Here is a 26911-nt window from a genome sequence, read left to right on the forward strand (position 1 = left end):
ATATAAACTTTTGCAAAGGTCAACTTCTTCTGCCTCTCGAAAAGGTATGTAAACAATGAACAGTCGAAAGATGGAAATCTCATCCATCTTTTAGGAAGCTGAAAGAAAGACATGGCTAGTTGCCAACGAATACAAAGAAAAGAAGAGAGAAACTTAAGACATTGAATAAAAAAGAAGCACAAGTGAAAGCAACTCTTGATATGCAGTGAAATATCATACTGTTGCCGAAATGAAGGCGGAAGATGTGGTCAATACTCTCTGAGCCGCGCTTTTTTTTTCTTTTTTCTTTTTTTTTTTTTTTGTACAATAAAATACAAACATTTCTCTAAATACTGTTCTTAATAACTTTCTTGCTGTGCGCTAGGGATTTATTCTGCTCGAGCCTATGTTTTGGTTGACCGTGTAAAAGGCTTTATTTGGGGCAAGCCAAAGTGTCTAGATGAATCATCTGCACCAAAAGGAAAGTCGTGCCGCATTTTTTGTCTTCATTTCGGTAGCCGTACGAATATTCTCTCTAAAAGATTAAACGAAAGGGACCGATAATGAAATATTTTATGTATTGCAGTTGTCCCCCTCTTCTAACAAGGCATAAGCCAGACTAAGAACAAGGTTTATAAAATCATCCTCCTTCGGGGATCTTTGGGAAGTCTAGCTCGGAAACGTCCTACTTTAGTAAAATAGGAAATAAATAGTCTGTGACTTATCCAAGTATTTCTTTCTCTTTTTTCTTTTTTTATTGAAAACCATGAGTCAACTTATTACTGAACTAAGGCCGATTGATTTAAGCCTTGCGGAAACAAAACCAGCACTGATAGCTGTCAGTCCTACAGTTTCAATTCAAACGGCTTTGAACCTTATGTCACATAACAAGATCACATCCCTCCCGATGTATTCTCACAAGAACACGGATATTGTTAGTATTATCAATCTGCTGGATATCTTGCTTTATCTTGTACAAGGCAAGGAAATTGAAAAGGAACAACTAAACTTACAGGATCCAGTTGAGTCCGTCTTGGGTCTCGATATTGACAGAGAAAGTTATCGGATGCATAAAACTGACCGTTCTGACAGACTTATAGAGGTGGGTCAAGGTAATTGTGATGTATCATTTGACTCATAGACGATTTACAACTAGACTTTACGTGCATTTGCCTCGGGTAAACATCGTTCACTTGTCGTTAACTTTAATGATCCTCAAGACAAGTGCTGGCTTCTCTCACAGACAGATATCATCCGACATATTGTCAACCACCCAGATTCAGTCTCCGGTTTACTGGATTTAGAAAAGTCAGTTCAAGATCTCACGGTACTTTCTGAACAGCAACTCGTCACTGCATCCGATGAAGAAACAGCCTTAAATGTGTATCGATTTATGGCAAACAAAAATTTTAGCGGATTGCCTGTTGTAGACAAGTAGACTTCATTTTGAGTGTGTTTGTATATGAAAGGCTTATTTAAATTGTTAGGCAAGGTCAATTTATAGCAGATTTATGCGTGGAAGACCTACCCAATGCCAATTTGGAAACAATCGATCAGTTGGCTTTGCCTTGTAAAGAGTATGTCAAGGTAAGTGCACTTATGCATTTAGAGTAAAGAAAGAAGAACTGAATGTCATGTAGAAATCATCACATCATTCAACACCTTCAGTTGCAACGCCTGATACTCCATTGAAAAACATTTTGGACACTATGATTCAAAAGGATACCCACAGAGTCTGGATTTTGGATTCAAATAATTCTAAAAAAGTAAAGGGCGTCATCACCATGTCAGATATCATAGCGCTCCTATGTCAACACGCCCAACCTTCCCTTTTTTAATGGTTTATTGATGTTTATGCATAATGGCCACAGCAACTGAACCAAGTGTTTGTCTAATGTACTCTCTTTCAACATCGTGACCTAGTAACACATATTTTAGCACTTCTTTTATATATATAAAAAAAATTCTTACTGTCTTCTACTTCGCCCCATCGTTCCATTTGAGCATTCATCTCGACGTGAGCAGCTCTGGCAGCTGTTTCGACTGTGATACCATTCTTTACCAAAGCAAGGCCAATCAAGAAACTTTTGGAAGACATGACAGCCTTCTCAAAAGCGGCCAATTCCAAAGAGTCCATTTGCTCAACAATATTTCTTAATTTCTCCCTTGTCTCCTTTGGCTGAGTCACTGCAAAGATGGTAGTGGTTGTATCAATTTTGACATCAAATGTTGTTTGAACCCACTCGATAATAGGCTTCCAGTAGGTATCTTGAAGTTGTGTCAATGCTTCGGGAAACTCTTCATGATAACAAATAGCGTCTGTGTCGAGATACTGCATCAATTTGTCAACAACTCCTGTTCTTACAGTTGTGTCTAGAGTACGTGTAGGATCGAAGGTATCGAATGCGCGTGCAACAATGGAAGTCTATTTTGAAAGGTTCAATCTTTTTCGTTATTTCTATCGTTCATTAGTGCTTACTAGTGGTAGTGAGTGTGCCTTCAAATTTTGTGTTTGTGTATCCCACTCGGCAGCTGTCAATAATGCCAACTGTCTTTGTTGTTTAGGGAATTGAACAATGTGTTTGCCTGGTGTACGCAGATTACGATGATCAAGAACAACTGTGACAGATTCTAGATTTTTTTTAGAGCTTTTTTCTATAAATTGTGTTTTTTAGTACCTTGATCTTCCTTGATGCCAGCTCGTTTCCAGAATCGCTTGAGTGTTCGCTCAGCACCTTTAATGACATTAGCAAAAACAGGGCAATAAATCTCGTTATAAAAAGTTACGTTGTGCAGCAGCCTCTGATTCACTTTGACATGCAAAAGGTGTACGGTGAATGTATCGACGAGTGATCTGATTAAAAGGTCTCAGTGCTGACTTCATGATTGTATAAAAAAAAGAAGAGAAAGATCCGCAGGGACAAGGGAAGGGGGCTCGTTTCAGGCTGGACATTGTCCGAACCGAACTTTCCCCCATTAGGTATTGACAAATAAGGAAAAACCTTTTTTGTATAAGTGTAGACTTCATCAGTAATTAAAACAAACAAAGCATGGAATTGCGCTATATTGGATGATCTAACGAAAAGAGATACGTACTGAGAGATATAAAAACTACGCTGGATGTTAAACAAAATTAAAGCTGCCTGAAGTAGCCCACTCTTGATGATCATATATGCACTTTCCCCACTTTTTTAGCCCAGTCTTTAGCAAGTTAACCTTATCATTCTGGGACAAATCAGTATAGCCCCTGTATTTATTCGTTTTTACTAACTTTATTGTTATACTTTTGTACTCTTTTTTGCGGAATGATTAAAAGGAAAGCAGTACAATTGCATCCGATGACAAGAGATCTTTAGCAATTATTGTGTAATCATCTTGATTCTTCAAATAATACTTGTCTCCATTATTCCGTCACTATTAATCGTTCCATGTCTATTAATTTTTTCTCGGCCATGGGTTTTATAGCCTTTTATGTTTTTGATGTTAATTACTTAAGAATTAAAAGCATGGATATAGATTACATTTATTTAATTCTATAATCATTCTTTCTATATATTTAAAACTGATATATTTGGACCATAAAGTATACATGATCATCACCATGGTTTCATTGTTGCCTGGATGCAGCAAAAGAGTGTTCTCGATAAAAATGGAAAGAGGTTGTGATTGGCTCGTTCTAGTGTAACATTTAACCAAACCTCCTATCTGGAAAGTGAGTACAGATTTGCAGATTGAGCCAGAAATTGTTTCTTCTTCTCTCTCTTTTTCTTTTTCTTTTTTCTTTTATTTTTTTTATCTTTAACATGACCTCTTCTAATACTCGCAGTAGTCGAACAAAAAAACCCACATCTAATAATATAATTGGTGACAAGACAAAAAATATAAAAAAGACCAAGAAACAGTTACGCTCTAAAAGAGACAATAGCCATCATAATAGCACTATTACTCCTGCAGCGAATAATGATAACCAGTTATGATTTCTTGTAATAAATTGAATTAAGCTAACATTTGATAGTAGATCACAGCAAGAAGTATATGATTTAACAAATAAATATATTGATCCCTCAGAACATCCTGATTACAGCCGTCTAATGAACGAACTGGAGGAATCCAAACAAAAGAAATTAGAAAAGATCAAAATTTGGAGAGATCACGAAAAGACGTCAGTACTCGACTGGTTTACAGCTCAAAAGAAGCAAGCATGGGACGACTATTACGTAAGGTCAAATCGAATTCTTTATTCATACTCATTTTTCTGTAGTTTGCTCGTAAAAGAGCAAGGGCTGTACTTATTGAAGAAGTACAGACAAAGATGCAGAAACTAAGACAGGAGCTTAGCCGACTGAATAAGCAATGTAAGCTTATGGGCTTGCGGTTGATCTTTTGATTAATAGTATTTGGTATAGCAAAAACACAGAATCAAGAGCACGACTATCAAGACTGGGTTCCACCTGAAAGGCTGCATACAATTGATATCCTTTTTATAAAAATATAACACTATTGATACTATACAATTTATATATCCTTAACCACCATGATTACGTTCCTTTGTAGACGGAGCAACAAACGAAGAGATCGAAAGAGACCTTACAATTGCTAAACACCCATATAACGGAAATAATACACCCAATCTAGTCTATTCAGACTATGAATCAAGAAGTACAACAGATACTCCAACAGAAGAACCGGATGTGTCCCTCTCAAGGACAGAGAACGAACCAGCAAGAAATAACAACAGCCAAGCACCTTATCTTTATAGTAGTAACAGTAACAATAGACCTAATGACAGAAGTGACTGGTGGCCATTTCACTCAGCTGCCACTGGTGTCAGTAGTACGACCGCCACTCCCCCCTAAACTATATTTTATACCATTTTTTCATTGATTTAATATAAATAAATGTACACACACAAACATACAAACACGGTTAATTTTGTATAAAATAAACTATATTGTTTATCTCTTAACATATATCCTTCTCTCTTCGTTCCCTTGCTGGATCATCTTAAACATCTGCTCAGTCCTTTTTAAAACATCATTGTAATCATGCGCCCTTTCTTTTAATGAACAAATCACTCGATTATGATGAAAATGGTATTGATAAAACATAATCATCCGATATCACTTTAGGAACTACTTTCGGTATTAACATCTGAAACTAACTTTTTTTGTTATTTTTTGATGTCCCTCTCTTTACACTACTTTCGGATAAACTTTAGATTCCTACTTTATTTTAAACGAATCAGATTCAAGACAAGCATTTTAATCAATGATGAGCGGAAAATAGTAAAGTGCGTATTATGACATGCCAATTTGTTGCTGAATGCATTTATCTCAAACAAGTTTCTGCAAGCTTCACAATACTTTGAGGTTAACATTTTACATGCCTTAACAATACGAGACATTCATTCGTTGCCTTTCTTGAACAAGTCACATGGCGGATTGTGCTTTCCGTGTTCGTTTAGCATTCTTCTACGGGGTTAAGAAATGGAGAATAAGGTGGTATGCCAGGGACTTGTATCTACATTTGAAGAAGACATAAGCTACTAATTGAGGGGTGGTAGGTTTTGCACTTGTCTTTCACATTGAAATACCCATATACATTAATACACTCCATCTGGAAGCGGCAACTGTGCTGGGATGGCGCGGTTGAATTCCGTCCTTCGTCGGAAAAGGTTGCCGGCTGCCTTGACAACTCTTGTAGTTGTCTACAGTTGGTTGTCATCCTTCTCTTTTTCTGCACGTCAAGAAAAAATGAATTGTAAAACTTGTAATGAATCTCATTCAGCTGATATACTATAGATTTTTCCAAATACGGTGTCTGTGATTCTTTACGTGTCTGTCCTCTTCTTTCTCTCCTTACACTCTCACTGTGTACTTTAGCCAAGTAACTATGATATACGCTCAAAAAAGCGTGAGATATAAACTTCACCATCCTTTGGTGTACTTGACTCAGCTAATGTACTTTAAAGATAGAAGCATGTTATTATTAGCTTAAAGGAACAGAAAAACGATGATTAACATTTTACGCTCTTTATTGAGAAGGAAAAATTTTATATGAAAAAAGAAAAATATTGTCAGATAGAGGTAGTTGGTGATTTGAATTGTCGCGTAAGTGGCAAAATAAGTCATAAATAAAAGCTAGAATCTTCGTTCACCAAACTTATTAGCATAGCTTGGATCCATCCCCCACAGGACGAAAACCTGTTCTAGTATCGTGGAGGGAAAGAAAGAAAAAAGACCAAATAGACTCTTGAGTCCAATAGTGCTGATAATATTGGGGCCAACGTGACTCTCGCCAAGTATAGAACGCGCTGCTGTACTGCCTATGGTGAGGCCATACTCTATACCTATAGCGGTCGTTGAGGCCGTATTACCTGCTTGCATGGAAGAATCTACTACATAATGAATAGCAGAGGTGCAACCAGGTCTCTTAGGTGCAACCAGGTCTCTTGGAGGTACTCTATTCAACACTAGGGGTATTGTTCACGAGAAGCCCGATGGAAACACCCCACAAAAACCCCACTTTTTGTACGTGGATACTACTGATAAGATTCACCACGTTACGAAAAGCTCGCTGAGAAATATGCAGGAGAGTGATCATTATCAAAAAAGTTTGCGTGAATAGAGTACCAGCTATTCAAAATGTGAGAGGTGAAGAGAGAAAAGGAAAAAAAAAAGAAAAAGAAAGAAAAGGCCCCTTGGGTCACAGTTGTTCATTTTTAAGCCAATCATAAATCGATTTGGTTTGAGCATAATCCTTTATTCACATGACCGAAAAATTCTCTGTTGAAAAAAGACGTTTTCTGAAACCTTCCTCCATAATCACCTTCGTTAGGCGGAGGTAGCGTTTCGCAAGATGTTATAGCTGTATTTTTTTTCTTTTTGAATCTTTTCGACTCTTTCTGTATCCAAAGCATACTTTTTTTTTTACTTGGTTCATCTTTCCCCAAGTAACGGGTATTGTTAAAAAGTCTATGGCTTTAAATGTACTTATTTTTGTTTCTCTATACACTTCTTTGCTGGTGTAAAATCTGCAGATGATATATCGACGGAGCTGTCCTATGTTCCTGCGAAGTTCTTCTTTATCTTGATACTCATGTGCTTGCCGCAGGTCTTGATATATGAATGCTGTTGGCTTTGCGTTGTTTCGAAGATGCTCAGTATCCTTATCTGATATACTGTACGAACCCCCTGTTGATTGTTTCGCTTGCTGTCCATTTCCTACATTTAATCTTGGAACTTCATAAATGTTTTGCTTGTAGAGCACTAGACAAAGGCCCATCTAGCTGTTGTTGTATATCGCTGTGGAAAAGGAAGCCATCTACATGTTCGGCTACTTCAAGTTTAACTTCCTTGTTAAATTCTTTGAGAAGTTACTCATCTTTAGCATTGATATACGTTTATTCGTGGTCTTTCTCTGGCGGGTAGTAGAATAGTCTTCATAATTCGTACCATGATGTTTGCTTAAAAAATAAAGCGGCTTAAAGAGTATTGTTCTGTCATATCGGAATATGAGATGAAGGCCACAACCACTGACCGACAAAGGATAAACAAATATGAGGTTTACACAAAGCGTATACTTTAGAAATAGATTGGAATCCTCTGTGTTTTCAATTGTAATGAGTAAGCTTAGTAATCTAACTTTGTATGTAATAAAAAAAAATAAAAAAAAGACTGGCTTGGCAAATTAGACTAATCAGTTATAGCAGGATCCTTGATCGTGGCAGTTGAGCTTCGGAATATGAAAGGATTTGCAAGAAGCTCAGTATTCATTGAATGAAACTGGGATTCTATATGCATACGGTTCCAAAAAATAACCTGGTCAGGGAAACGGAGCCTACCAATGTTCGCGTTCCTGCAAATTTAGTTACCAAAATCGGTGAAATTATTCACTCCAGCCAGCCAATTGGTTTATTTGAAAAAAAATTAATGGGCAAACAACCTGGGAGTCCTTGTATCAGAGAAAATTCAGCGTGTTTGAGATATTTTAGTCTCTTTTACTAACATTAAGTAATGTACCACAATCGATGGTCCGCTAATGAGGTGAGATAAAGAAAGAGGAGTTGGCCATTTTTTCTGGAAAAAAGTACAAATTTACATATTTGGTAATACCTTTATCGATCAAGCAGAAAACGTCATCGTCGAATTTCCATGATAGAGAACATAGCCTCAGTAACAAAGCTTATTACTCCATCCTATAAGCAGTAGGTTCAAATATATTCTAAAGAGAGCTCCTCCTATAGACAACAACGAGTTTCGCCAATAAACCTTTGCACTGATAGCTGCTTATGTCGTAGGGTGTAATACAAGCTGACGAAATAGTTTGGGAAAATGCGGGGAAGATTCTGGGGAAATCGGATGGGCGCTAAAGATTGGCCATTGTTTTTGGAAATGTTGGGAAAACATGGGGCATTGTGCAGAAAAGGTCTTTTTTGAATAAAGAAGAGGCCTTTTTTATACAATTTAATCCATAAGAGGACAATTTAACAAAAGGAACAGAGACAAACGGTGTGATCTACATTGAATAAAGATCATATAAACTGCTTAAAATAAACTCTTTCTGTCATTTTTCTATTTAGTTTTTCCCGTTTCTTTCCAAAGACTATTTTTTAGCCTTTGCCAATTTTAGTTGAATCAATATGTAATAATATCAAGGGGACTCTGAGTCCATCAGATACCCTTTAAAGATAGTTGAAACAAAAAAAAAAAAAATTCTAGCGCGGAAATGATGCTAGTCAAAAAGTATAAAATGGTTTTGTCTTTTTTCTTTTTCTATCTTCCTTTATTCTATTTTTTTTTTAAAAAGAAAATGAATACCCCTAAAGATCAAGATGCATCCGCCGATGAAGTCAATCATACAAAATTAACTACCTATCCCTCTTCAGAGGTTACTGGACATCTTGCTGCTGATCGATACAAGTATAATGCCGGCAAAAGCGGTCTCGCTGGATTTATTAAGAATCCATATGTGTGTCTGACAGCTGTGTTTGCCTCTATTGGTGGTATCCTTTTTGGATGTAAGAGACAATGGAACTTGTTTAAAGCAAGCAAAAGACTAATGATATCTTACAGACGATCAGGGTGTCATCTCTGGAGTTCAAGAAATGGATGACTTTATTCAACGATTTCCAATGAACCCTACACAGAGAGGTTTTATGGTTTCCATTCTCGAACTTGGTGCATGGGCTGGCTCATGGATTATTGGTTACTTTGCTGATAGAATTGGTCGAAAGCATTCCATTGCACTATCCACTGTTATCTTCTTACTAGGAAGCGCCATTCAAGGTGGTGCTCAAAATGTGAATTATCTACTTGGTGGTCGGTTTGTCACTGGTATGGCTGTCGGCGCCCTTAGTTTATTAGTGTAAGTACATGATGTTATCGCAGGTCATATGACCATGCTAATTTTTCATGCAGACCCCTCTACCAATCCGAAATCTCCCCTCCTGAGCTTCGTGGATCTTTGGTTTCATTACAACAGCTGGCTGTGACGTTTGGTATCTTGATCTCCTTTTGGATTGACTTTGGCTTGACTCAAGTAGGCGGTCAGGCGTCGTGGCGTGTGCCTCTTTGTCTCCAAATGTTCTTTGCTATCTTGCTTGGTCTTGGTATTCTCTTTTTTCCTTTCTCGCCTCGTTGGCTTATGGGTCAAGGAAGAGAAGAAGAAGCATTACGTGTGATCTCCAAGCTGCGTCGTCTTCCTCAAGACCATCCATTAGTCATTGAAGAATGGAAAGAAATTAAAGTCTCTGTTGAATTTGATCGTCAAGTCGAACGTGAACAGTATCCTCAATATGTCGACAAGGGACGTAAAGGTCGACTGATGATCGGACTCTTGGGTTACCGAGATCTGTTCAGAAAAGGCATTTTTAATCGCCTCGCTATTGGTAGCATCATCATGTTCTTCCAGCAATTTTCCGGTGTTAATGCATTAATTTATTATGCACCCAAAATTTTCCAGTCAGTCGGATTAACTGGCACTTCCGTGTCTCTTTTGGCAACAGGTGTCGTTGGTATCATCAATTTCGTCATGACCTTCCCTACCGTATTCTTGCTGGATATTGTTGGTCGTAAACGCACACTTATGGTTGCCTCCATTATCATGGCTATCTGTATGATCATTGTCGCCATCATCACAGCTCTCTTCCAACATGATTGGCCAAATCATACGGCTGAGGGATGGGTCTCGGTTGCCTTCATTTATATCTTTATTGCCAACTTTGCCTATGGTTGGGGTCCTATCGCTTGGGTTATTGCTGCTGAAATCTTCCCTTTAAGAGCTCGTGCAAAGGCAATGAGCGTAACAACTTCTGCAAACTGGATGTGTAACTTCATTATTGGTCTTATTGTACCTACTATGTTGGCAAACATTACGTATGGTACTTACATCTTCTTTGCCTGCTTCTTGGTGTTGTCATTTTTCTTTGTTTGGTTATTTGTACCAGGTAATTCAAGTAAAAAATGATTTCATTCTTGCATAATGCTCATCCGTATCTCTTATAGAAACAAAGGGTCGTTCACTTGAAGAAATGGATGAAATCTTTGGTGGACAATCAGCCGTCCGTGATGCTGAAATCATGAACCAAGTGCAAAGCAAGGTCAATCAGACAAGCATACCAGTCGAAACAAAGGGAAGATCTGCTTAAGTTTTCCTACAACATAATTAAATTATTTGTATACATATTGTGTTAATATCGTTATTAAATATCTATTCTTTGTATATGTGCGTAGTCTATTCGTTTTTTGAACTCGATAGAAAAGAAATATTTTATTTTATTTTATTTTTTAAAAATCAGGGAACTTGTCTCTGTAAAGATCTTGACATGGTGTACCATATTGTTCATTTGTTTCTGGATATCTGTCAAAATGACTTGCATCACCATCCCCGCGTATCTGAGGAACGTACGGAGGTCGAACCTGACGACTGGCAATTCGAGCAAAATCTACGCCAAAGAACCATGGATGATTCTTGATGTCATCTGCTCCATTCTTAAGATTACCATAGCGACGAGACAAATCAGCTGTAATAAGGTGCTTTAACAAATCCTTTGCATTTGGATCAAAATAAGATGGCCAACGAATCTTTCCCTGAATGATCTTTTCATACAGTTTGAGATGATCGTCATCGTAAAATGGTGGATATCCTGCCAGCATTTCAAAAATCAAGACACCCAAACTCCACCAGTCAACTGCTTTTCCATAACCTTTGGATTGAATTACTTCCGGAGCTGTGTTGAATAGTAATTAGTCTTTTTCCTCTAAAGCTCGTTCAATTATACCTAAATAGTCAGGTGTACCACATAGAGTCCACGTGATATCTGGTACATACTTGGCAAAACCAAAGTCTGTAATTTTGATATGCCCCGTCGCATCCAGTAGCAGGTTTTCTGGTTTCAAGTCTCTGTAAATGATGTTCTTGTTGTGAAGGTACTCTAATGCCAATGTAACCTCTGTTGCATAGAATTTGGCGACATGGTCAGGGAATCGTTTACTCTTTCTTAAAACGCTAAATAGTTCGCCACCAGGGACATAATCCATAACCATATAAAGGTTGGCGTCATCCTGAAATGTACCCCATAAGGTGACAAGGAAGGGATGCGCAACAGATTCCAAGATATGCTTCTCATTATTGGTATGCTCCACCTGCTTCAATCTTACTACCTCTGTCTTTTTTAGCACTTTAATTGCGTAATATCTACTGTTGTGCCTTGATTGTGATAAGTGAACTCTACCAAACGATCCTGTTCCCAATGTCCTCAATAAACTGAAATCATCCAGCTTTAGCTTAGGTTTGTTCTTGCGTTGATCTAGGATGGCTGAATCATATTGCTTATGTCGACTTTTAAAAGAAAATTTGCTAGTATTCTCTTTTTATAACATGTTAGCCCACCATTATTAAAAAAAGTGTATATTTCCATCTCTTACTGTTCTCTCACAAATAAGAGCACAAAAAGGTAGAATAATACACTTCAACTTTGCAACCACACACACACAATGTAACTCACCTGTTATGATAGGTCTTGATGTATCAGCTTCTGCAACATGGTTTTCTGGTATCTTTGGTAGAGCTGCTTTTTGATTACAATTTGATGAACTTGATTCTTCGTTCTTGTGGTTCTTTGCTTTATCAATGATTTTGTTGAGAAAAGACATTTTTATGGAAAGAGAGAAAAAGAGAGAGAGAAAAGGGCAATCTACTCCTATTTCCCTCTTGTCCACCCCCTCCTGCTGAAGTATTATTCCAATTCCCGATTTTCATATGCCGATCATTAACACACTGTACTCACTTTGGGTAAATGAGTTTGGTCATATCTAAAGAAAGGATCAGCACTTTCACACTTGCTCAGAATTCCTTCAATATGTCATGAGCATGTAGTGAGTAAAATGCTCAAAAAGATACATGTGCTTACGTAGCTCCAATGAATGTTGTACAATGTCCTTTTGTAGTTCCATGTTTATTTAATATAAAATACGTGTACGTCTAATAATCACGTACATTATTTTTATAGAAGTGTGTAATAAAATACCTAGCTTAAACTTATGAATGGTATTATAGCTATTAAGGAGCGTTTACCACTGCGAGAGCTAGGAGTGCATGAGGTTTAGTAAAGGCAATTTCTGGGTAACGCTTGGTTTCGTAATAAAGAATCATAATGAAGGCGTATGGCGCCAAGGTTAGAGCGAAACATCAAGGCAAAACGAACAGTCAATTTCCCTATATAGTTATAAACAGTAGTGCTCAGACGTCACACAGACATGGCCATGCGCGATTGCTACTTGGGCGTTTTCTCTCACGGCAAAGGCCTATTATTTTGATCAGCAGTACCATACAATATCGTACACACATGAACCTTTACTTTAAAAATGATATATTCCTCGTCAAAGATGTAACGTATATGCTCAGGTTCCCTCATAATGTTCATTGACGATAGTCATCTAGTCTTATTAATGATGGGAGATCAAAACTTTCTTTGGCTATAGAGTCGCTGATAAAAAATCACCCTACTTGATGAAGCCTTTGAGCGTCAGCTTTGGGCACTTGCTTCTTGCGCTTTATGAAAAAGCTATAAAAGGCTCTATGCGTATTAAAAAACCTTGTGGCCTCAATCACTCATTTTGGTTGGTAAAAGGGCCATTGGAACATTTAAAAGTATTTGCTCGACACGATCTCCATATCTTTTAGATATTCAAAAAGTTTTTTACTGCAATCATCCACATATCACGACTAAATCATGAAGTAATAGTAGAGGAGGACATGAATTGACTCTTCACTTGGAATTCCATAAAGTAACAAAGGCAATCTTGTCTAGCTTTTAAACCATTAATTGATGCCTTTGTCAAAAAATAAACATTGCAGAGCATCTGTAAAGGCTAACTAGCAAATAATTCTGGCCCTATTGCAGCGATTGCAGTAAATCATGTACGCTTATGCTACCTCCATTCTATTACATTACACTAATTTCAGATGTAGACCAAAGCATATACGACGTTGGTACTACCACTTTTATAGTTGCTACTATTAAACAAACTATCACCACCTTTTGAATTTATTATACCAGTGGTTCATTTTAAGATGACGCTAAAATACCCAGAATGACCAAGAATCAACGTTTAGTATGACAACAGTTAGTATCATAGTACAAAGCATGTGGTGTTACGAATGTGTGTTTTTTATATCCAGAGTTATTGAAAATAAGTCTCTTCTACAGCAACCTACGCTGTTCATTTGACATTACTGTTTGAGTTGATTAATAAAATAAAGGAATAATATAAAAGTAACTTGGCAGATATAAATCAGCTGTAACAGCCGAGTGATGGAAGCAAATAGCTTAGAGAAAAAAGCACTACAAAGTAAGCGCTCCTACCATGCACCTTGCACTGTTGGCCCTTCAAGCAATTTGTGTTCAGGGTATCCATTATTCTCAGGCACAGTTTATGTACTACATAACATCGCTAGAACAAAGGAATGTTCTTTTCTATTGCTTTTCTTTTCTTTATTTTATGGGCAATTGTTTTGCTTCATTTCTAGGATTAAAGAAACGTGATAGCCAAAGACCAGATTATCAAAGCACTATGGCCACTATCAAAAAAGTAACCTCAGAAACTGAATATGTTTCTATGGACATTTCAAGAGAGTTTCACTCTGAAGATAAATCAACTTATTGGCTTCCAAAGGATGAAGAAGAGCAAAAAAGATTGACAGCTGTATGACATTTGAACAAACAATTCATTGGTTGTACTAAAACCATTTTAAACAGCAACACTTTGCATTTAAAGAATTATATGGAGGGTCATTATGCTACTTGTCTATATTTTATATCACATGTTGACTTTTAATTTTATAGAAACGTACTACCGAGCATAATCCGGAACCTAGATTTTGAAAAGGGTGTCACTATTCTTGACGTAGGATGTGGATCAGGTGTATGGATGATGGTAAGGTTCAAACCATTGCTATAATAGACCCGTTTCTCTTATAAGCTTATGACTTAGGATATGATCCATGAATACCCCAATTGCACATTTTATGGATGTGACATTGTCAACACTGTTAACAGAATGTTAAGTTTAGAAAATCTCAATTTTAGTTATGGAAACGTTGTCAAGGGACTTCCGTATCCTGACAACACATTCGATTTTGTGCATATGCGCTTTTTTGTTCTTGCCCTACGAGTAGATGAATGGCCATTGGCAGTAAAGGAAGCCATTCGTGTTACAAAGCCTGGAGGATTTATACAGCTGTCTGATATTGATGGAAAAGTAAAAAAAAAAAAGGCAAGATTTAGCTGTCTCTAATCCGCTTATTTTAGCTACCAAAAGAGGCTTCTGTTGCGTATCATAAACTCATGAGCGCAAGTAAGTTTCCCTTGTAAATATTAGATTATTCTTTCATCTCCCTGAAATCTTTCTATTTAAAAAGTCCAAGCCGCTTGTGACTCTAGAGGACAAAATGCAGAAATGGGAAAGGAGCTAGACAATCTTGTTAGAGAAAATGATAATGTAAAGATAGTTCAAGCAGACTATCGAGCATGTAATTTAAGTGAGTATAAAAGATACATGCAAACTTTTTCATTAACAAGCCCTTAATAGATGAAAACACAGCAGCAGCAAAAAAATTTGTATGGGATATAGTGGAAGGCGCAAAAAGTATGCAACCTGCGCTTGGGCCTCTTCTTGGACTGAGAAACAAGGATGATATGGACCACTTTTCAAAGGAGCTTAAGCACTGCTTGGAAACTAAAGAGTCCTTCTTTTGTCTTAACTCTGTTGCAGCGCAAAAGATTCAGTAGGATACTTGCATGAGTAAACTAAGATTATTCAAGCATGCTTTTTATGGTTACATTATTTGAGCATTCTTTATGCAATAAACACTTTATAAAAATTTATTTATAAGAGTAAATCATTTAAAAGAGCATATCAATTAGAAACCAGCCCAAGCAGGAGCACAGTTACTCCAGCTTCTTGAAGATTGACGAAGCTCCCACTTTCCATTTGACCAGTCACTAGATCTTACTGAAATATTATGGGCACCACAAGTATCTTTGCTTCTGTTCCAAGAAACATGGTAGTCAGCATTGTTCACACGAATATCAGCAGTCACCAAGTTATCAGACTCTCTGAAAGCGCATTTGCCTTTATACTTGATGTCGGCATTAATGACCATAGCAACTTGGCAATCGGCATGATCCCTACCATCAGTTTGTATGAAGATTGAAGCTATATCCTTGGTACCATTGAGAATGTGTCCTTGGTCAGCATCGAAAATAGTACAACAGACTCGTGCATATGCGCTTGCAGTGTAAACAACCAAAGTAAAGAGTAATACTTGAAGGAATTTCATGTTGAAAGCCGTAATGTCCTCTCGCAAGTGAAATAAATGTTCCTTTATATACTTGTAGCTGAGTTCAAGAAAAGCAGAATGGTTAGACAAAATGACATGCATCCTTTTATTACTTGTTGTAAGGTACACTTCTTTAATCCGTACTACCAAATCACATCATATTTCCAAAACATTGTTTAACATTAGACTTTATGCTAAAATAAATTATGTTTCAAACCATTGAAGCGATTGGTAACAGATCAGGTACCCAATAAGTGTACAAAGACATAGAGAAAAAATGATTAACATTATTCACAATGCTTCATTTTAATAAAGTAGCATTTGGTTAATAGTCCTTAAAGATAACAAAGTAACCTAGCTTTGTAATGTCGTAAAACAAACATTTCAAGGATATAAACGAACATGATGTATATAATATGTCTGTGTACCATAGGGGGTAGTGGTACCATTATTATGGCCTTAATAAATCAAGCTCTGCATCCACGAATATTCTATTTTATAGAATTCTTTAAGGCTACGTTATAGCTGAGGATACTAAGTGATACTCGACTTCATTAAGCAATAAAGCTGGAAGGGATGCCCTACATAAGTAAAGGTAATTCTGAGATATTTCCCTTTTGGTTTAGTTATATTATGGATTGAAATCTGAAGCCGTCTAAACTATATTCTAAGCTGTACATAATATTGACATCCCCTAAAGATTCTTTAATTAAGAGCTCAATAGTTCAATTTGCAAGAAAAGTTTGAAGGTAATCATCAGTCAAGGATTAAGTTACTTGAGAGATTTACTTGATTACAGGAATTCTTTAAGCTCATTGAATTTGTTCTTCAAGTTACTAATAGAAAGATTACTGGTAGTGAATGAAAATCTCTCTTGAGTTATTTCCGAAAGCGGCCATAGTTTTTCTTCGGGATCTTCGTTGATGTTGCCTCCACAATGATAAAACTTTCTCGCCCTTTCGACCTTGTCACTGAATGCAGATCATTCACTTTATCGGTTTCTTAACTGCGTCAAAGCTTGAACACCGAAACGAAGCACATACAAGCCAATGGGATGGTGCAATGTATCAAAGATAGGCTTGAATGTACTCCCCGACTGGGAGGACGGAAAGAAAGGGAGTACTACAAACATGACTAATATTTAGTTTTTCTTGATATTGATTAAAAGAGACGAAGTTCGTCCTGCTACAAAATTGCTACAATTTATACTATCGTTCTAGCCGATTTTAAATAAAGCTTACAAAAATATATGTTGCGTATGTAAAAAAGCATGCCTGTCTGAATCGTTTGAAGAAAGACATACTTTTAAAACAGAAATTGCTAACCGTTAAACATGTGTTCATTGAGAACTAATATTGACTATATCATCTTGCACTTATTTGATACATCCTCTGTCTTAGCTTAGTCCAGCAGACGAATATGAATAAACAAATTCTTATAGTAATAGAAAAGAGAGGCATATAATCCTATGAAGAAACGTCCGATTAGGAAATGTTTAAATGATTAAAATATCATTATACTTAGAACGTCTCAATAAATGAAAAATCTCTTATTGACCAGTGACATGTTAACGTCGAAATGGAGGAAGTCAATACTGAATGAGAAATTACACTCAATCCTCTATTTACCATTTCTTGACAGCTGTATGATGTCTATTTATTCCGATAACATCGAGCTAATGCCAACACTCACTTATGTGATTGCCAAGATGAATTAGTTTGTTTCCCTACATCGTATCGGTGATTAAAATTTATCCAATATGTCATCAATTAGACGGTGACTTAATTGTCGGATATTCATTTTTGATGGTGGAGGGGGTTCAACAGCTATAGTAAAAGAGTTTTTTTGCTACTCTTTTTTGCTCCAGCTCAACCCCCAACTCTTTTTTAATTTCTACTTTAACCTGTCTTTTTCGGTCATGTTGAGAACAGTAACCGCAAAGCGAGGTAATTAGATTGAAGTGCAATAATTGAACATGTATTAAAGTTAAATCCTCTCAGCAACCAGCTTAGCTCGACATGCTAGAATGATCCCCAGCGCAGTTTCTGTTGCCCGTACATTTGCCAGTGAAGCTGCGCCCAACCCTGATGCCAATCCTATCACCGGAAAGACCACTTTTGGTAGCCTTTCTGATGAAGACCGTATTTTCACCAATCTTTACTCTAAGCACGATTACAGATTAAAGGGCGCATTAAAGCGTGGTGACTGGTACAAGACCAAGGAATTGGTTTTGAAGGGACCTGAATGGATTATTAATGAAATGAAGGAATCCGGTCTTCGTGGACGTGGTGGTGCCGGTTTCCCTACCGGTTTAAAGTGGAGTTTTATGAACAAGCCTGCAGACGGACGGTATGTCATATTGAAAGTTTATATAGAATCAACAAGTAGACTAATTGTCCAACAGTCCTCGTTATCTTGTCATTAATGCTGATGAAGGAGAACCAGGCACCTGTAAAGATCGTGAAATTCTTCGTGGCGATCCACACAAATTGATCGAAGGTTGTCTTATTGCTGGTTCTGCCATGAAAGCCAATGCTGGTATGTATTTATATATTTCTATTTTGCCCTGAGATCACTTCTAATGCGACGACGATAGCATACATCTATATCCGTGGTGAATTTTACAATGAAGCTGCCAACCTCCAAACCGCCATCAATGAAGCTTATGAAGCTGGTTTGATTGGCAAGAACGCATGTGGAACTGGATATGACTTTGACGTTTACATTCACCGTGGTGCTGGTGCTTATATTTGTGGTGAAGAAACCAGTTTGATTGAATCTATCGAAGGCAAGCAGGGTAAGCCCAGATTAAAGCCACCATTCCCTGCTGATATTGGTCTCTTTGGCTGCCCCACCACTGTTACCAACGTCGAAACCGTTGCTGTTGCTCCCACTATTCTCAGAAGGTATAACGTATAACTGTCCCATTAGAGCTTTCTAACATTTATTCAGGGGTGGAAAGTGGTTTGCTGGTTTCGGCCGTCCTCGTAACTCCGGTACTAAGCTCTTCTGTATCTCCGGCCACGTAAACAACCCTTGTACTGTTGAAGAAGAGATGTCTATTCCTTTGAAAGAACTTATTGAAAAGCACTGTGGAGGTGTTCGCGGTGGATGGGATAACTTGCTCGGTATTGTTCCTGGTGGTTCCTCCGTGCCTGTTCTCCCCAAGAACATCTGTGACGACGTTTTGTAAGCCATTGTTATTTATTTACTTTCTTGATCTAATGCGTATGATAGAATGGATTTTGATGCTCTTCGTGATGTCAACTCAGGTCTTGGTACCGGTAAGTAACGCATTGACCACAAATAATATTATATGTGCAGTGTCTGATCATGTTTGATTTTCAACTTCTTGTGTTTATATAGCTGGTAAGTCCATGCCATTCCTTTTTTGAATGTTGACTAATATTTTGTTTAGCTGTCATTGTCATGGACAAGTCCACAGATATTGTCAGAGCCATTTCTAGATTCTCCAAGTTTTATCGACATGAATCATGCGGTCAATGTACACCCTGTCGTGAAGGTACTAGATGGCTTGAAGCCATGATGGACCGTTTCGAAGATGGACGTGGCCATAAAGAAGAAATTGACCAAATCTGGGAATTGACCAAGCAAATCGAAGGACATACCATTTGCGCCCTTGGTGATGCTGCTGCATGGCCAGTACAAGGTTTGATTCGTCATTTCCGTCCTGAACTTGAAGAACGCATGGCCAAATTCGACTTAGCAAATAGATCATAAACAAACGTTTCTTTTTTCTTTTCTTTCTTTTGCAGTGTTTAATAAAAAATATTTAAATAATTTTGTATCAATACATCCTTGAGCTAATATACACGACTTGTTTTCAGTCAGGCACAGCATTTAGCAAGTGACTAACATTAAGATGGGTACACATAATGGTAAGAAAGCCTTGGCTCGGGAAAGAATACGTGGCATCATTTGATCAGGGGCATTTGCTTCAATCAGGGCTATTCATGTGTCTCATTAAAACATCGCATTGACTATACAAATTTGGTGAAAACTTACGAAAGCGGCATCAAGTAAAAATCTGACCGACTTTTCGGAAAGTAACAAAAACTTCTTGAACATCTTTAGAGCTAATTGGTACATTTTTAACTCATGCATCACTATCTAGTCTTCAGACTTGTATTTCAGTCATCTTAATGCATCTTTTCTCTACTTTTATTCTTTCTTCTCTTCTTTTTTTTCTCTTTATACATTTTGTCAGGAAATGAGATAAAGTTTGCGTGTTACCAATTTCCGCTAATGTCAATTTCCTTTTTTGCTTCTTATTCCTCATTTGGGATTCGCTATTTAAAATCGTTGCTGCTTATTTAAAGTGCTTTTGTTTCAAGCTATGACCATTTTTCCACGCTTTCTTCTTTTCTTTTTTATTTTATTCTTTTTCATGTGTACTCCTTCTGTTGATAACCCAGAGAGGCAGGTCTTACCTACCAATGTCAAGCCTACTCACTATGATTTGACCCTTCAGCCTAATCTGACCACTTTTGAATTCCACGGTGTCGTTAAAGTCAAGTGAGTTATCTATAAAAAAAGTGTTTGTGATATGTGCTAACGATTCATATTTGTTTCATAGCTTGAATGTTAATCAAGATACAACCAAGGTTACGCTTAATACGCGTGATATCAAGATAAAGTTTGCTTTCTTGTCTACTGAAGGTCTTAAAACCGAGTCAAAGTAAGTGCCACCATATACTAGAAAAAAAAGTCCTATGCTGACCTTATATATCACAGACAAGCTGCTATTGATATCTCTTATGATGAAAAGAAAGATTTGGCTTTCTTGACATTTCAAGATTCCGTCCCTGCTGGTTCAAAAGCTGTTCTAGAAGTCCACTATGAAGGTGAACTGAATGATCAAATGGCCGGTTTCTACAGATCATCCTACAAAGATGCCGATGGAAACACTCGTTACTTGGCTACCACTCAATTTGAATCTACTGATGCTCGTCGAGCTCTCCCTTGTTGGGATGAGCCTAGCTTGAAGGCTACCTTTGACGTTACCTTGATCGTACCTTCTCACCTCGTCGCTCTCTCCAACATGGACGTAATTTCTGAAGAAGCTTTTGACGATAAAGACAGTTTGCACGGCAAAACCCAAGGTAAAGTAGAAGGCAAGACTGAAACTGGCAAGGTAGAAGGAAAAACCGAATCTACTACTCTTTCCTTGAAGCAAGTCAAATATGCTACCACTCCTCTTATGAGTACTTATCTCTTGGCTTTCTGTATTGGCCCTTTTGAATACATTGAAGCATATACAAGTGGCGAACATAACGGTCGTCCCATCCGTTCTCGTGTTTACACCTTGCCTGGATCTGTTGAACAGGGTCGTCACGCATTGAACGTCTGTACCCTTGCTCTCGAATACTTTGCCAAGGTGTTTGGTGAACCCTACCCATTATCCAAGGTGGACATGATTGCCATCCCTGATTTCGAAGCTGGTAAGCTGCCTTGTATGGTTAATATATATGAAAAGATGTATTAAAAACAAAACAATAGGCGCCATGGAGAATTGGGGTTTAATCACTTACAGAACTGTTGCACTGCTCTTTGATGAAAAATCATCTTCTATTTCTTTCAAGAAGAGCACTGCCTACACCGTCTGCCACGAATTAGCACATCAATGGTTCGGTAACCTGGTCACCATGGAATGGTGGGATCACTTATGGTTGAATGAAGGTTTTGCTACCTGGGTTGGCTGGTTAGCTGTCGATGAAATCTTCCCTGAATGGGAGGTTTGGACTTCTTTTGTAAACAATGATATGCCCAGAGCTCTCAGTTTGGACGCTCTTCGCTCATCTCATCCCATTGAAGTCGCTGTCAATGATCCCGCTGAAATCCACCAAATCTTTGATGCCATTTCCTACTACAAAGGTGCTAGTGTCATTCGTATGTTGAGCTCCTGGTTAGGTATTGATACCTTCTTGGCTGGTGTCAGACGCTACCTTCGTCGTCACAAACTGGGTAATGCTTCCACAGGTGACTTGTGGGCTGCTTTGAGCGAAGAAGCTAACCAAGATGTATCTCAATTCATGACATTATGGACCAAGCGCATTGGATATCCAGTTCTTACTGTCAAGGAGAAGGGCGAGGGTGTTATCAATGTCACCCAATCCCGTTACTTGTCTACCGGAGACTTAACCGAAGAAGAAGACACAACTGCTTGGTGGGTACCTCTTGGTGTCCTTGTTCCTGGCAAGGTTGAATCCTTTACCTTGACAGAAAAGTCTCAAGACTTCACTATCCCATCCAATGGATTATTCAAGTTGAACGCTGGTCAGACCGGTGTTTACCGTGTCAATTACCCTATTGAAGTAATTCGCAAGTTAAGTGAAGAAGTCAAGAAGGGATCCAACGGACTTTTGACAAACACAGCTGATCGTGTCGGCTTACTCTCTGATGCCGGCAACTTGTGCGTCAGTGGTCTGCAAAGCACTACTGCCTTCTTGGAACTCGCTCAAGCCTTTGTAAATGAAGAAAATTACTTGTAAGTAGCATAATGCATAATTTGACGTGTGCATTTATTTATTCTTTTTGATAGTGTCTGGTCACAATTAAGTAGCCATCTTTCCAAGATTCTTTCTGTCTGGAGTGAACAACCCAAAGAGATTAAAGATGGACTCAAGGCTCTTCGTCGTAGCTTGTTTGCTCCTGTAGCCCACAGACTTGGCTGGGAATTCCATGAGAAGGAAGACTACCTTATCAGTGTCTTGCGTGTTCTTGCCATCACTAACGCTGGACGCTCCAACGATGCCCAAACAGCTGAAGAAGCCAAGAGACGTTTCTGGCAATTTGTTGAAGGCAATACCGAGGTACTTCATCCAAACCTTCGTGCTCCTGTTTATGACATTGTCCTTTACACCGCCGAAAGCGAAGAAGAAGAAGAAAAGGTCTGGGAACACATCCTGAAGATTTACCGTGACGAATCCTTGCCTACTGACCAACGCTTGACCGCCTTAAGCGCACTTGGTGGTACCAAGCACAAGGGACTTATTCAAAGATATCTCGATATGAGTTTGGATGAAAAGGAAGTCAGAGGTCAAGACCAATTCTATGTCTTTGGTGCACTCTCTTCTAACCCTGAGGCTCGTGAAATTCTCTGGAACTTCTTCAAGCAAAACTATGATCTTCTCTATGCTAAGTTCTCTAAATCTCTCAGCTTATTCGGTTCTGCCGTTCGTTCTACTGTCGGTGGCTTCGTTTCTTATGAGCGTATTGCTGATGTCGAAGCCTTTTTTGCTGACAAGGAGACAAAGGAATATGCACGTTCACTGCAGCAAGCCTTGGAAACTGCTCGTGTGAATACTAAATGGATTGAAAGAGATCACCAGACTGTGGCCGAATGGGTCCATGAAAATGCAAAGAACTTTGCTTAAATCATTCTATTCTTGTACATAACTTTTCAATAACAATAAAAAAAAGAGATAACCTTTTTTTATACATATGCACGCAAAGTGCTTGGAAATTTATCTTTTCTTTATTATTATTATCTATTGAGCTGCGGCAGGCTGACGTTGAACACCAGCTTCACCAAATCGTGTGATCCAATGCTTGACCAAGTTATAAGCATTTGTGATGCCTGGAGGAATACGAGGGTCAGCATTAGGAGGAAGCAGTAACTTATCACACTTGATACGAAGCTCTGTAAAAGCTTGGCGAGTGTAGGAAGACAAATGGTAGCGGAAACGAAGGAATTGAGCAAACAAGAACAGAGGAACAAAATTTAAGCTACAAGGTGTTGCTCTTTTTAGATCATGCTGCCTTTGCTTCTTTCTCCTTTTTTTACTTACCGGAATAATCCCAAAATTAAACGAGGAGCAATGATGGTTACTTCTGAATGAGCAACAAAACGCATAGCAGTACTGTAGTACTTGTCTGTCCAAGTCTTAATTCCCTGCTGAGCTTTAGCTTGCCAAGTAGCTGGGGCATCTCCATTGGTTCTTGCCGCGGTGGGAAATACATTAGGAATGATATTGTTACGAACGTATCCAAGAGCATGGAAGGCAGAAAATGTAAAGAAAGGAACCAATGTGACTATAAAAGAGTAAGCTTTTAACGATGGCTGTGCATAGTTTTTTTTATTCTTATTCTTACCAGAAATAGGGTTGCTCATAAACCAATACAATGCAAGAATAAAGTATTGCGCATTTTCATCCATGACTAATTTTCGCATATATTCTCCACTTGGTTGAGGTGTCTTTAACGTAGGTTAATCCTATCTCGATCTCATCCTTGTATGAAAATGACAACTTACCCCATGAGATTTGTAGATGACTACACCATAAGACAGTACAGCGCCAAAGAAAGCGTATTTATAAAAGAAAGGTTTGGAGTTGAAGGTGAGCACAGAAAAGGCGTATAATGCAGTGCCCAAAATGGTTGAAACATGACCAAAGAACCAAGCAAATTGAAGTGTCTAATGTGGATCAACATTCCACCCGTATGTACACACTTTATTGTATACTTGCCTTCATAAGTGCCAATATACGCACTTGCAAGGGAGCTGAAGGAGGTGGTGCCATAGTCTTTTAAAAATAAAAAGAAAAAAAGAAAAAGAAACCAAACAACGCGCAAGAAGTGTAAATGACATGAGCACCGATGTTACACAAATCTGAGTTTAGAGAAGGTGAAAGAAAGAATGAGCAATGATGATGGAATATATGCCCAGATAAGCCCACAATTCAAACTAACAAGATGGAACTGCCTTTATGTGTAGTGGATTCGCTTGTCAAAGCTATTGTTATATCAATGGATGAAGGCAACAATAGGCTAATTGTACATATGAAGTTGCCGAGATACGGCATTTACAATTACCGGACCGAAAGAGAGGAGAGCGGTCAATTTTTTTGTTTTGCCCTTTTGTTAGGTTAAACAAAGGAGAAGCGCTACATAAACTAAACATTGAGAAAGACAACTGGCACGAACCAATGAAATGTCAACAAACGCTGGTCGGGAAATTCTGATGTTTGCACAAGCTGTCAGACAGAGAGAGAAAGAGATCAGATAAAGAAATAGTAAAGTGACGCATCTTGTCTTTTTATGCAAAAGACAATCCATATCAAGGGACTATTTTTCAAGAAAAAGCAAGGGTTTAATTTTTCTAGTCTAAGCATAGAATATAGTCTTTATTAAGTAAAAAAGCATAATAATAGATAATAAAAGAAGAATAAAAAAAGAAAAGAAAAAATACATATAAAAAAGTTAAATAGCAAGCATAAGGTGGAGGGGCATAAAGGCTGTTAAATAATTTAGAAAAAAAATAAAAGAAAAGAAATAGAAAGAAAAGAGCATATGAAGAAAAGTGATGGTTGAATCAAGACACATTGTAATATTGCACTCGAGTTCTTTGGTGAATGAATGATGATTGATAAGTAACAGTTGGGCTACTGAAAGAGTCATAGTCCAGAATACGATATGTATATGTGTTTTTTGATGACTTTTGAGGTAATTCAATCATTGGGTGAAAGGAGCGATTGGTTGTGAACGCACTTAATGGCTGTTGCTGCATACTAAAATAATCAGATGGTGCAGTTACTGGGGAATCAAGTTCTGACTCAGAGCTGCTGGTGGGTGATTCAACTGAAGTTTGAGAAAGTGGATCAGACGTATCATTCGAGGCAGTGATCGACAAAGATTTCGGTTGAACTCTATTCAATTCTTTCAAACTAAAAAGATAATTAGTCAAAACGCTTTTTCCTACTTCTTTCCTTCTTACTTGTATGATTTCCATTTCGGATCATGACAACGTTGATGTCTGGATAAAGTTGTTTTACGAGTAAAGGATTTGCCACATCCAGGATGAAGACAAGCATAAGGGCGTTTACCAGTGTGAGTGCGTCGGTGTCTGGCTAATGAAGATGACTATGACAAATAAAGAAAAGGTTATAAATTAAAAATTATTATATTTGAAAATTTTTATAATTTACATCACTAAATGCCTTGCCACAGAGAGCGTATCCACAGACATGAGGCCGTTCACCAGTATGAGTTCGATAATGTACTGTCAGGGCTGATCTTTGAATAAACTGCTTTCCACATGATGGCCACTCACAGTGATAAGGTCTCTCTCCAGTATGAATCCTCATATGCCTTGAAAGATCTGACTTTCGTGAGAACCTTTTCCTGCAGTCTTGCCAAGCGCAAGCAAAGGGTTTTGTAGTGTTTTCAGATTCGTTTAATAAATTTCGGATATCCATAATATATAAAGTAGGGTATAAAAAAGAGGTTCAGACTTATTCCAACAGTAACTGTCAGTCGAATAGGTTGAATGTCTTTTTTTTTTTTTTTGGTTGTTGTTTATAGCTTATATAGAATATAAAGAACGTAAACTATATATATAAATATATAATAAGATATTAATATTGATAATTAAAAAAGAAGTAGAAAATAAAGAGGGAGGTTTAAGGTAGGAATAGTAGAAAGGGGAAAGAAAGCAAAAATAACAAGTTTATTTCATTTATAATCCTGGAAGGAATGGCACCAATAACGGGTTTAGATTACCACAGAGTCATTTTTTGTAGTACAAGTCTTTTAAGATGACACGACATATAATACTTTTTCATTATTTATTCATTAATAAGCCCTTTTTTTATTAATATCCTTAGTTGCTATCCTTGTTGTCATGGTGTTCCGCTTTAATTATTTACGTGCATTTAAAGTATAAAGAAATTATATAATGCGTACATCCTAGCAACTGATTTATTCAACAATTTAAGTTTGCCACGTTGTAAAGATACATTACCATTGTTACATTTTTGTGACATGTCTAAATGTTTCTTTATATACTCAGCACTTTTTTGTAATTTTGTCTTGGCTTATATTCCCTCGACCTTGGACACACAAGTACTAAATGACATTGTGCGACAGGTTATTTTAGAAATACTTAAAGGAGTCTACTTTAAACAATAAACAATCGTTTTTTCTGTTTCTGTCACTTGTATCATTTCTCATTGGCTGGAAGATCTTTACCCTTTACGTGGCTGCATCCCTTTTTTCTTCCCCTTTTTCATATTACTAAAGCACTGTGCATCCATGTTATCAGTATATGACGCCCTCTCTCTCTCTTTTT

General features: G+C 37.7%; 13 protein-coding genes across 13 annotated transcripts; 7 read left to right on the plus strand and 6 right to left on the minus strand.

Annotated features, from left to right (window-relative positions):
- Window positions 1–720: 720 nt before the first annotated feature.
- RHIMIDRAFT_252883 (uncharacterized protein) lies at window positions 721–1954 on the plus strand. The gene is made up of 4 exons (XM_023610978.1): window positions 721–1081; window positions 1136–1413; window positions 1467–1566; window positions 1620–1954. Exons 1-4 carry the CDS (start codon window positions 746–748, stop codon window positions 1815–1817), a joined length of 912 nt encoding a protein of 303 aa, XP_023470766.1. The 5' UTR covers window positions 721–745; the 3' UTR covers window positions 1818–1954.
- RHIMIDRAFT_232498 (ATP12-domain-containing protein) lies at window positions 1822–2863 on the minus strand (the record flags this gene model as incomplete). The annotated part of the gene is made up of 5 exons (XM_023607754.1): window positions 1822–1898; window positions 1951–2404; window positions 2459–2598; window positions 2658–2714; window positions 2767–2863. The coding sequence occupies 5 exons, from the start codon at window positions 2861–2863 to the stop codon at window positions 1822–1824; spliced, it is 825 nt and encodes a 274-aa protein (XP_023470767.1).
- Window positions 2864–3754: 891 nt separating this feature from the next.
- On the plus strand, window positions 3755–4905 carry RHIMIDRAFT_252890 (uncharacterized protein). The gene is made up of 5 exons (XM_023610979.1): window positions 3755–3949; window positions 3998–4196; window positions 4241–4334; window positions 4386–4451; window positions 4522–4905. Exons 1-5 carry the CDS (start codon window positions 3783–3785, stop codon window positions 4833–4835), a joined length of 840 nt encoding a protein of 279 aa, XP_023470768.1. The 5' UTR covers window positions 3755–3782; the 3' UTR covers window positions 4836–4905.
- A 1411-nt stretch (window positions 4906–6316) lies between these two features.
- On the plus strand, window positions 6317–6637 carry RHIMIDRAFT_252895 (uncharacterized protein; the record flags this gene model as incomplete). Its single annotated transcript, XM_023610980.1, is given in 3 exon segments — window positions 6317–6394; window positions 6414–6559; window positions 6594–6637. Coding segments are annotated over 2 exon segments (157 nt in total), but the record flags the coding sequence as incomplete, so codon positions are not given.
- Window positions 6638–6827: 190 nt separating this feature from the next.
- On the minus strand, window positions 6828–7468 carry RHIMIDRAFT_252896 (uncharacterized protein). The gene has a single exon (XM_023610981.1). It carries the CDS (start codon window positions 7261–7263, stop codon window positions 6841–6843), a length of 423 nt encoding a protein of 140 aa, XP_023470770.1. The 5' UTR covers window positions 7264–7468; the 3' UTR covers window positions 6828–6840.
- A 1318-nt stretch (window positions 7469–8786) lies between these two features.
- RHIMIDRAFT_252898 (general substrate transporter) lies at window positions 8787–10727 on the plus strand. The gene is made up of 4 exons (XM_023610982.1): window positions 8787–8998; window positions 9054–9345; window positions 9399–10426; window positions 10485–10727. Exons 1-4 carry the CDS (start codon window positions 8791–8793, stop codon window positions 10625–10627), a joined length of 1671 nt encoding a protein of 556 aa, XP_023470771.1. The 5' UTR covers window positions 8787–8790; the 3' UTR covers window positions 10628–10727.
- RHIMIDRAFT_209971 (camp-dependent protein kinase A) lies at window positions 10696–12142 on the minus strand. The gene is made up of 3 exons (XM_023607165.1): window positions 11987–12142; window positions 11261–11848; window positions 10696–11209 (listed from the first exon to the last, which is right to left on the minus strand). Exons 1-3 carry the CDS (start codon window positions 12132–12134, stop codon window positions 10767–10769), a joined length of 1179 nt encoding a protein of 392 aa, XP_023470772.1. The 5' UTR covers window positions 12135–12142; the 3' UTR covers window positions 10696–10766.
- A 1843-nt stretch (window positions 12143–13985) lies between these two features.
- Window positions 13986–15313, plus strand: RHIMIDRAFT_252901 (S-adenosyl-L-methionine-dependent methyltransferase). Its single transcript, XM_023610983.1, has 6 exons — window positions 13986–14186; window positions 14240–14271; window positions 14327–14417; window positions 14475–14741; window positions 14792–15021; window positions 15072–15313. Exons 1-5 carry the CDS (start codon window positions 14055–14057, stop codon window positions 14852–14854), a joined length of 585 nt encoding a protein of 194 aa, XP_023470773.1. The 5' UTR covers window positions 13986–14054; the 3' UTR covers window positions 14855–15021; window positions 15072–15313.
- Window positions 15314–15402: 89 nt separating this feature from the next.
- Window positions 15403–15822, minus strand: RHIMIDRAFT_243190 (uncharacterized protein; the record flags this gene model as incomplete). The annotated part of the gene is made up of 1 exon (XM_023609909.1): window positions 15403–15822. The coding sequence occupies one exon, from the start codon at window positions 15820–15822 to the stop codon at window positions 15403–15405; it is 420 nt and encodes a 139-aa protein (XP_023470774.1).
- Window positions 15823–17581: 1759 nt separating this feature from the next.
- On the plus strand, window positions 17582–19771 carry RHIMIDRAFT_221309 (NADH-ubiquinone oxidoreductase). The gene is made up of 7 exons (XM_023607431.1): window positions 17582–17768; window positions 17823–18171; window positions 18227–18360; window positions 18419–18728; window positions 18775–19011; window positions 19060–19106; window positions 19241–19771. The coding sequence occupies exons 1-7, from the start codon at window positions 17741–17743 to the stop codon at window positions 19561–19563; spliced, it is 1428 nt and encodes a 475-aa protein (XP_023470775.1). The 5' UTR covers window positions 17582–17740; the 3' UTR covers window positions 19564–19771.
- Window positions 19772–20230: 459 nt separating this feature from the next.
- Window positions 20231–23219, plus strand: RHIMIDRAFT_243192 (aminopeptidase; the record flags this gene model as incomplete). The annotated part of the gene is made up of 5 exons (XM_023609910.1): window positions 20231–20358; window positions 20420–20521; window positions 20578–21284; window positions 21343–22330; window positions 22385–23219. 5 exons carry the CDS (start codon window positions 20231–20233, stop codon window positions 23217–23219), a joined length of 2760 nt encoding a protein of 919 aa, XP_023470776.1.
- Window positions 23220–23333: 114 nt separating this feature from the next.
- Window positions 23334–24365, minus strand: RHIMIDRAFT_243193 (uncharacterized protein; the record flags this gene model as incomplete). Its single annotated transcript, XM_023609911.1, has 5 exons — window positions 23334–23571; window positions 23634–23877; window positions 23938–24040; window positions 24098–24259; window positions 24336–24365. 5 exons carry the CDS (start codon window positions 24363–24365, stop codon window positions 23334–23336), a joined length of 777 nt encoding a protein of 258 aa, XP_023470777.1.
- Window positions 24366–25554: 1189 nt separating this feature from the next.
- On the minus strand, window positions 25555–26039 carry RHIMIDRAFT_195704 (uncharacterized protein; the record flags this gene model as incomplete). The annotated part of the gene is made up of 2 exons (XM_023606062.1): window positions 25555–25704; window positions 25770–26039. 2 exons carry the CDS (start codon window positions 26037–26039, stop codon window positions 25555–25557), a joined length of 420 nt encoding a protein of 139 aa, XP_023470778.1.
- Between the last annotated feature and the right edge of the window lie 872 nt (window positions 26040–26911).

This window comes from Rhizopus microsporus (genome assembly GCF_002708625.1).
Source record: "Rhizopus microsporus ATCC 52813 unplaced genomic scaffold scaffold_1, whole genome shotgun sequence".
In the NCBI taxonomy this organism is placed as follows: Eukaryota; Fungi; Mucoromycota; class Mucoromycetes; order Mucorales; family Rhizopodaceae; genus Rhizopus; species Rhizopus microsporus.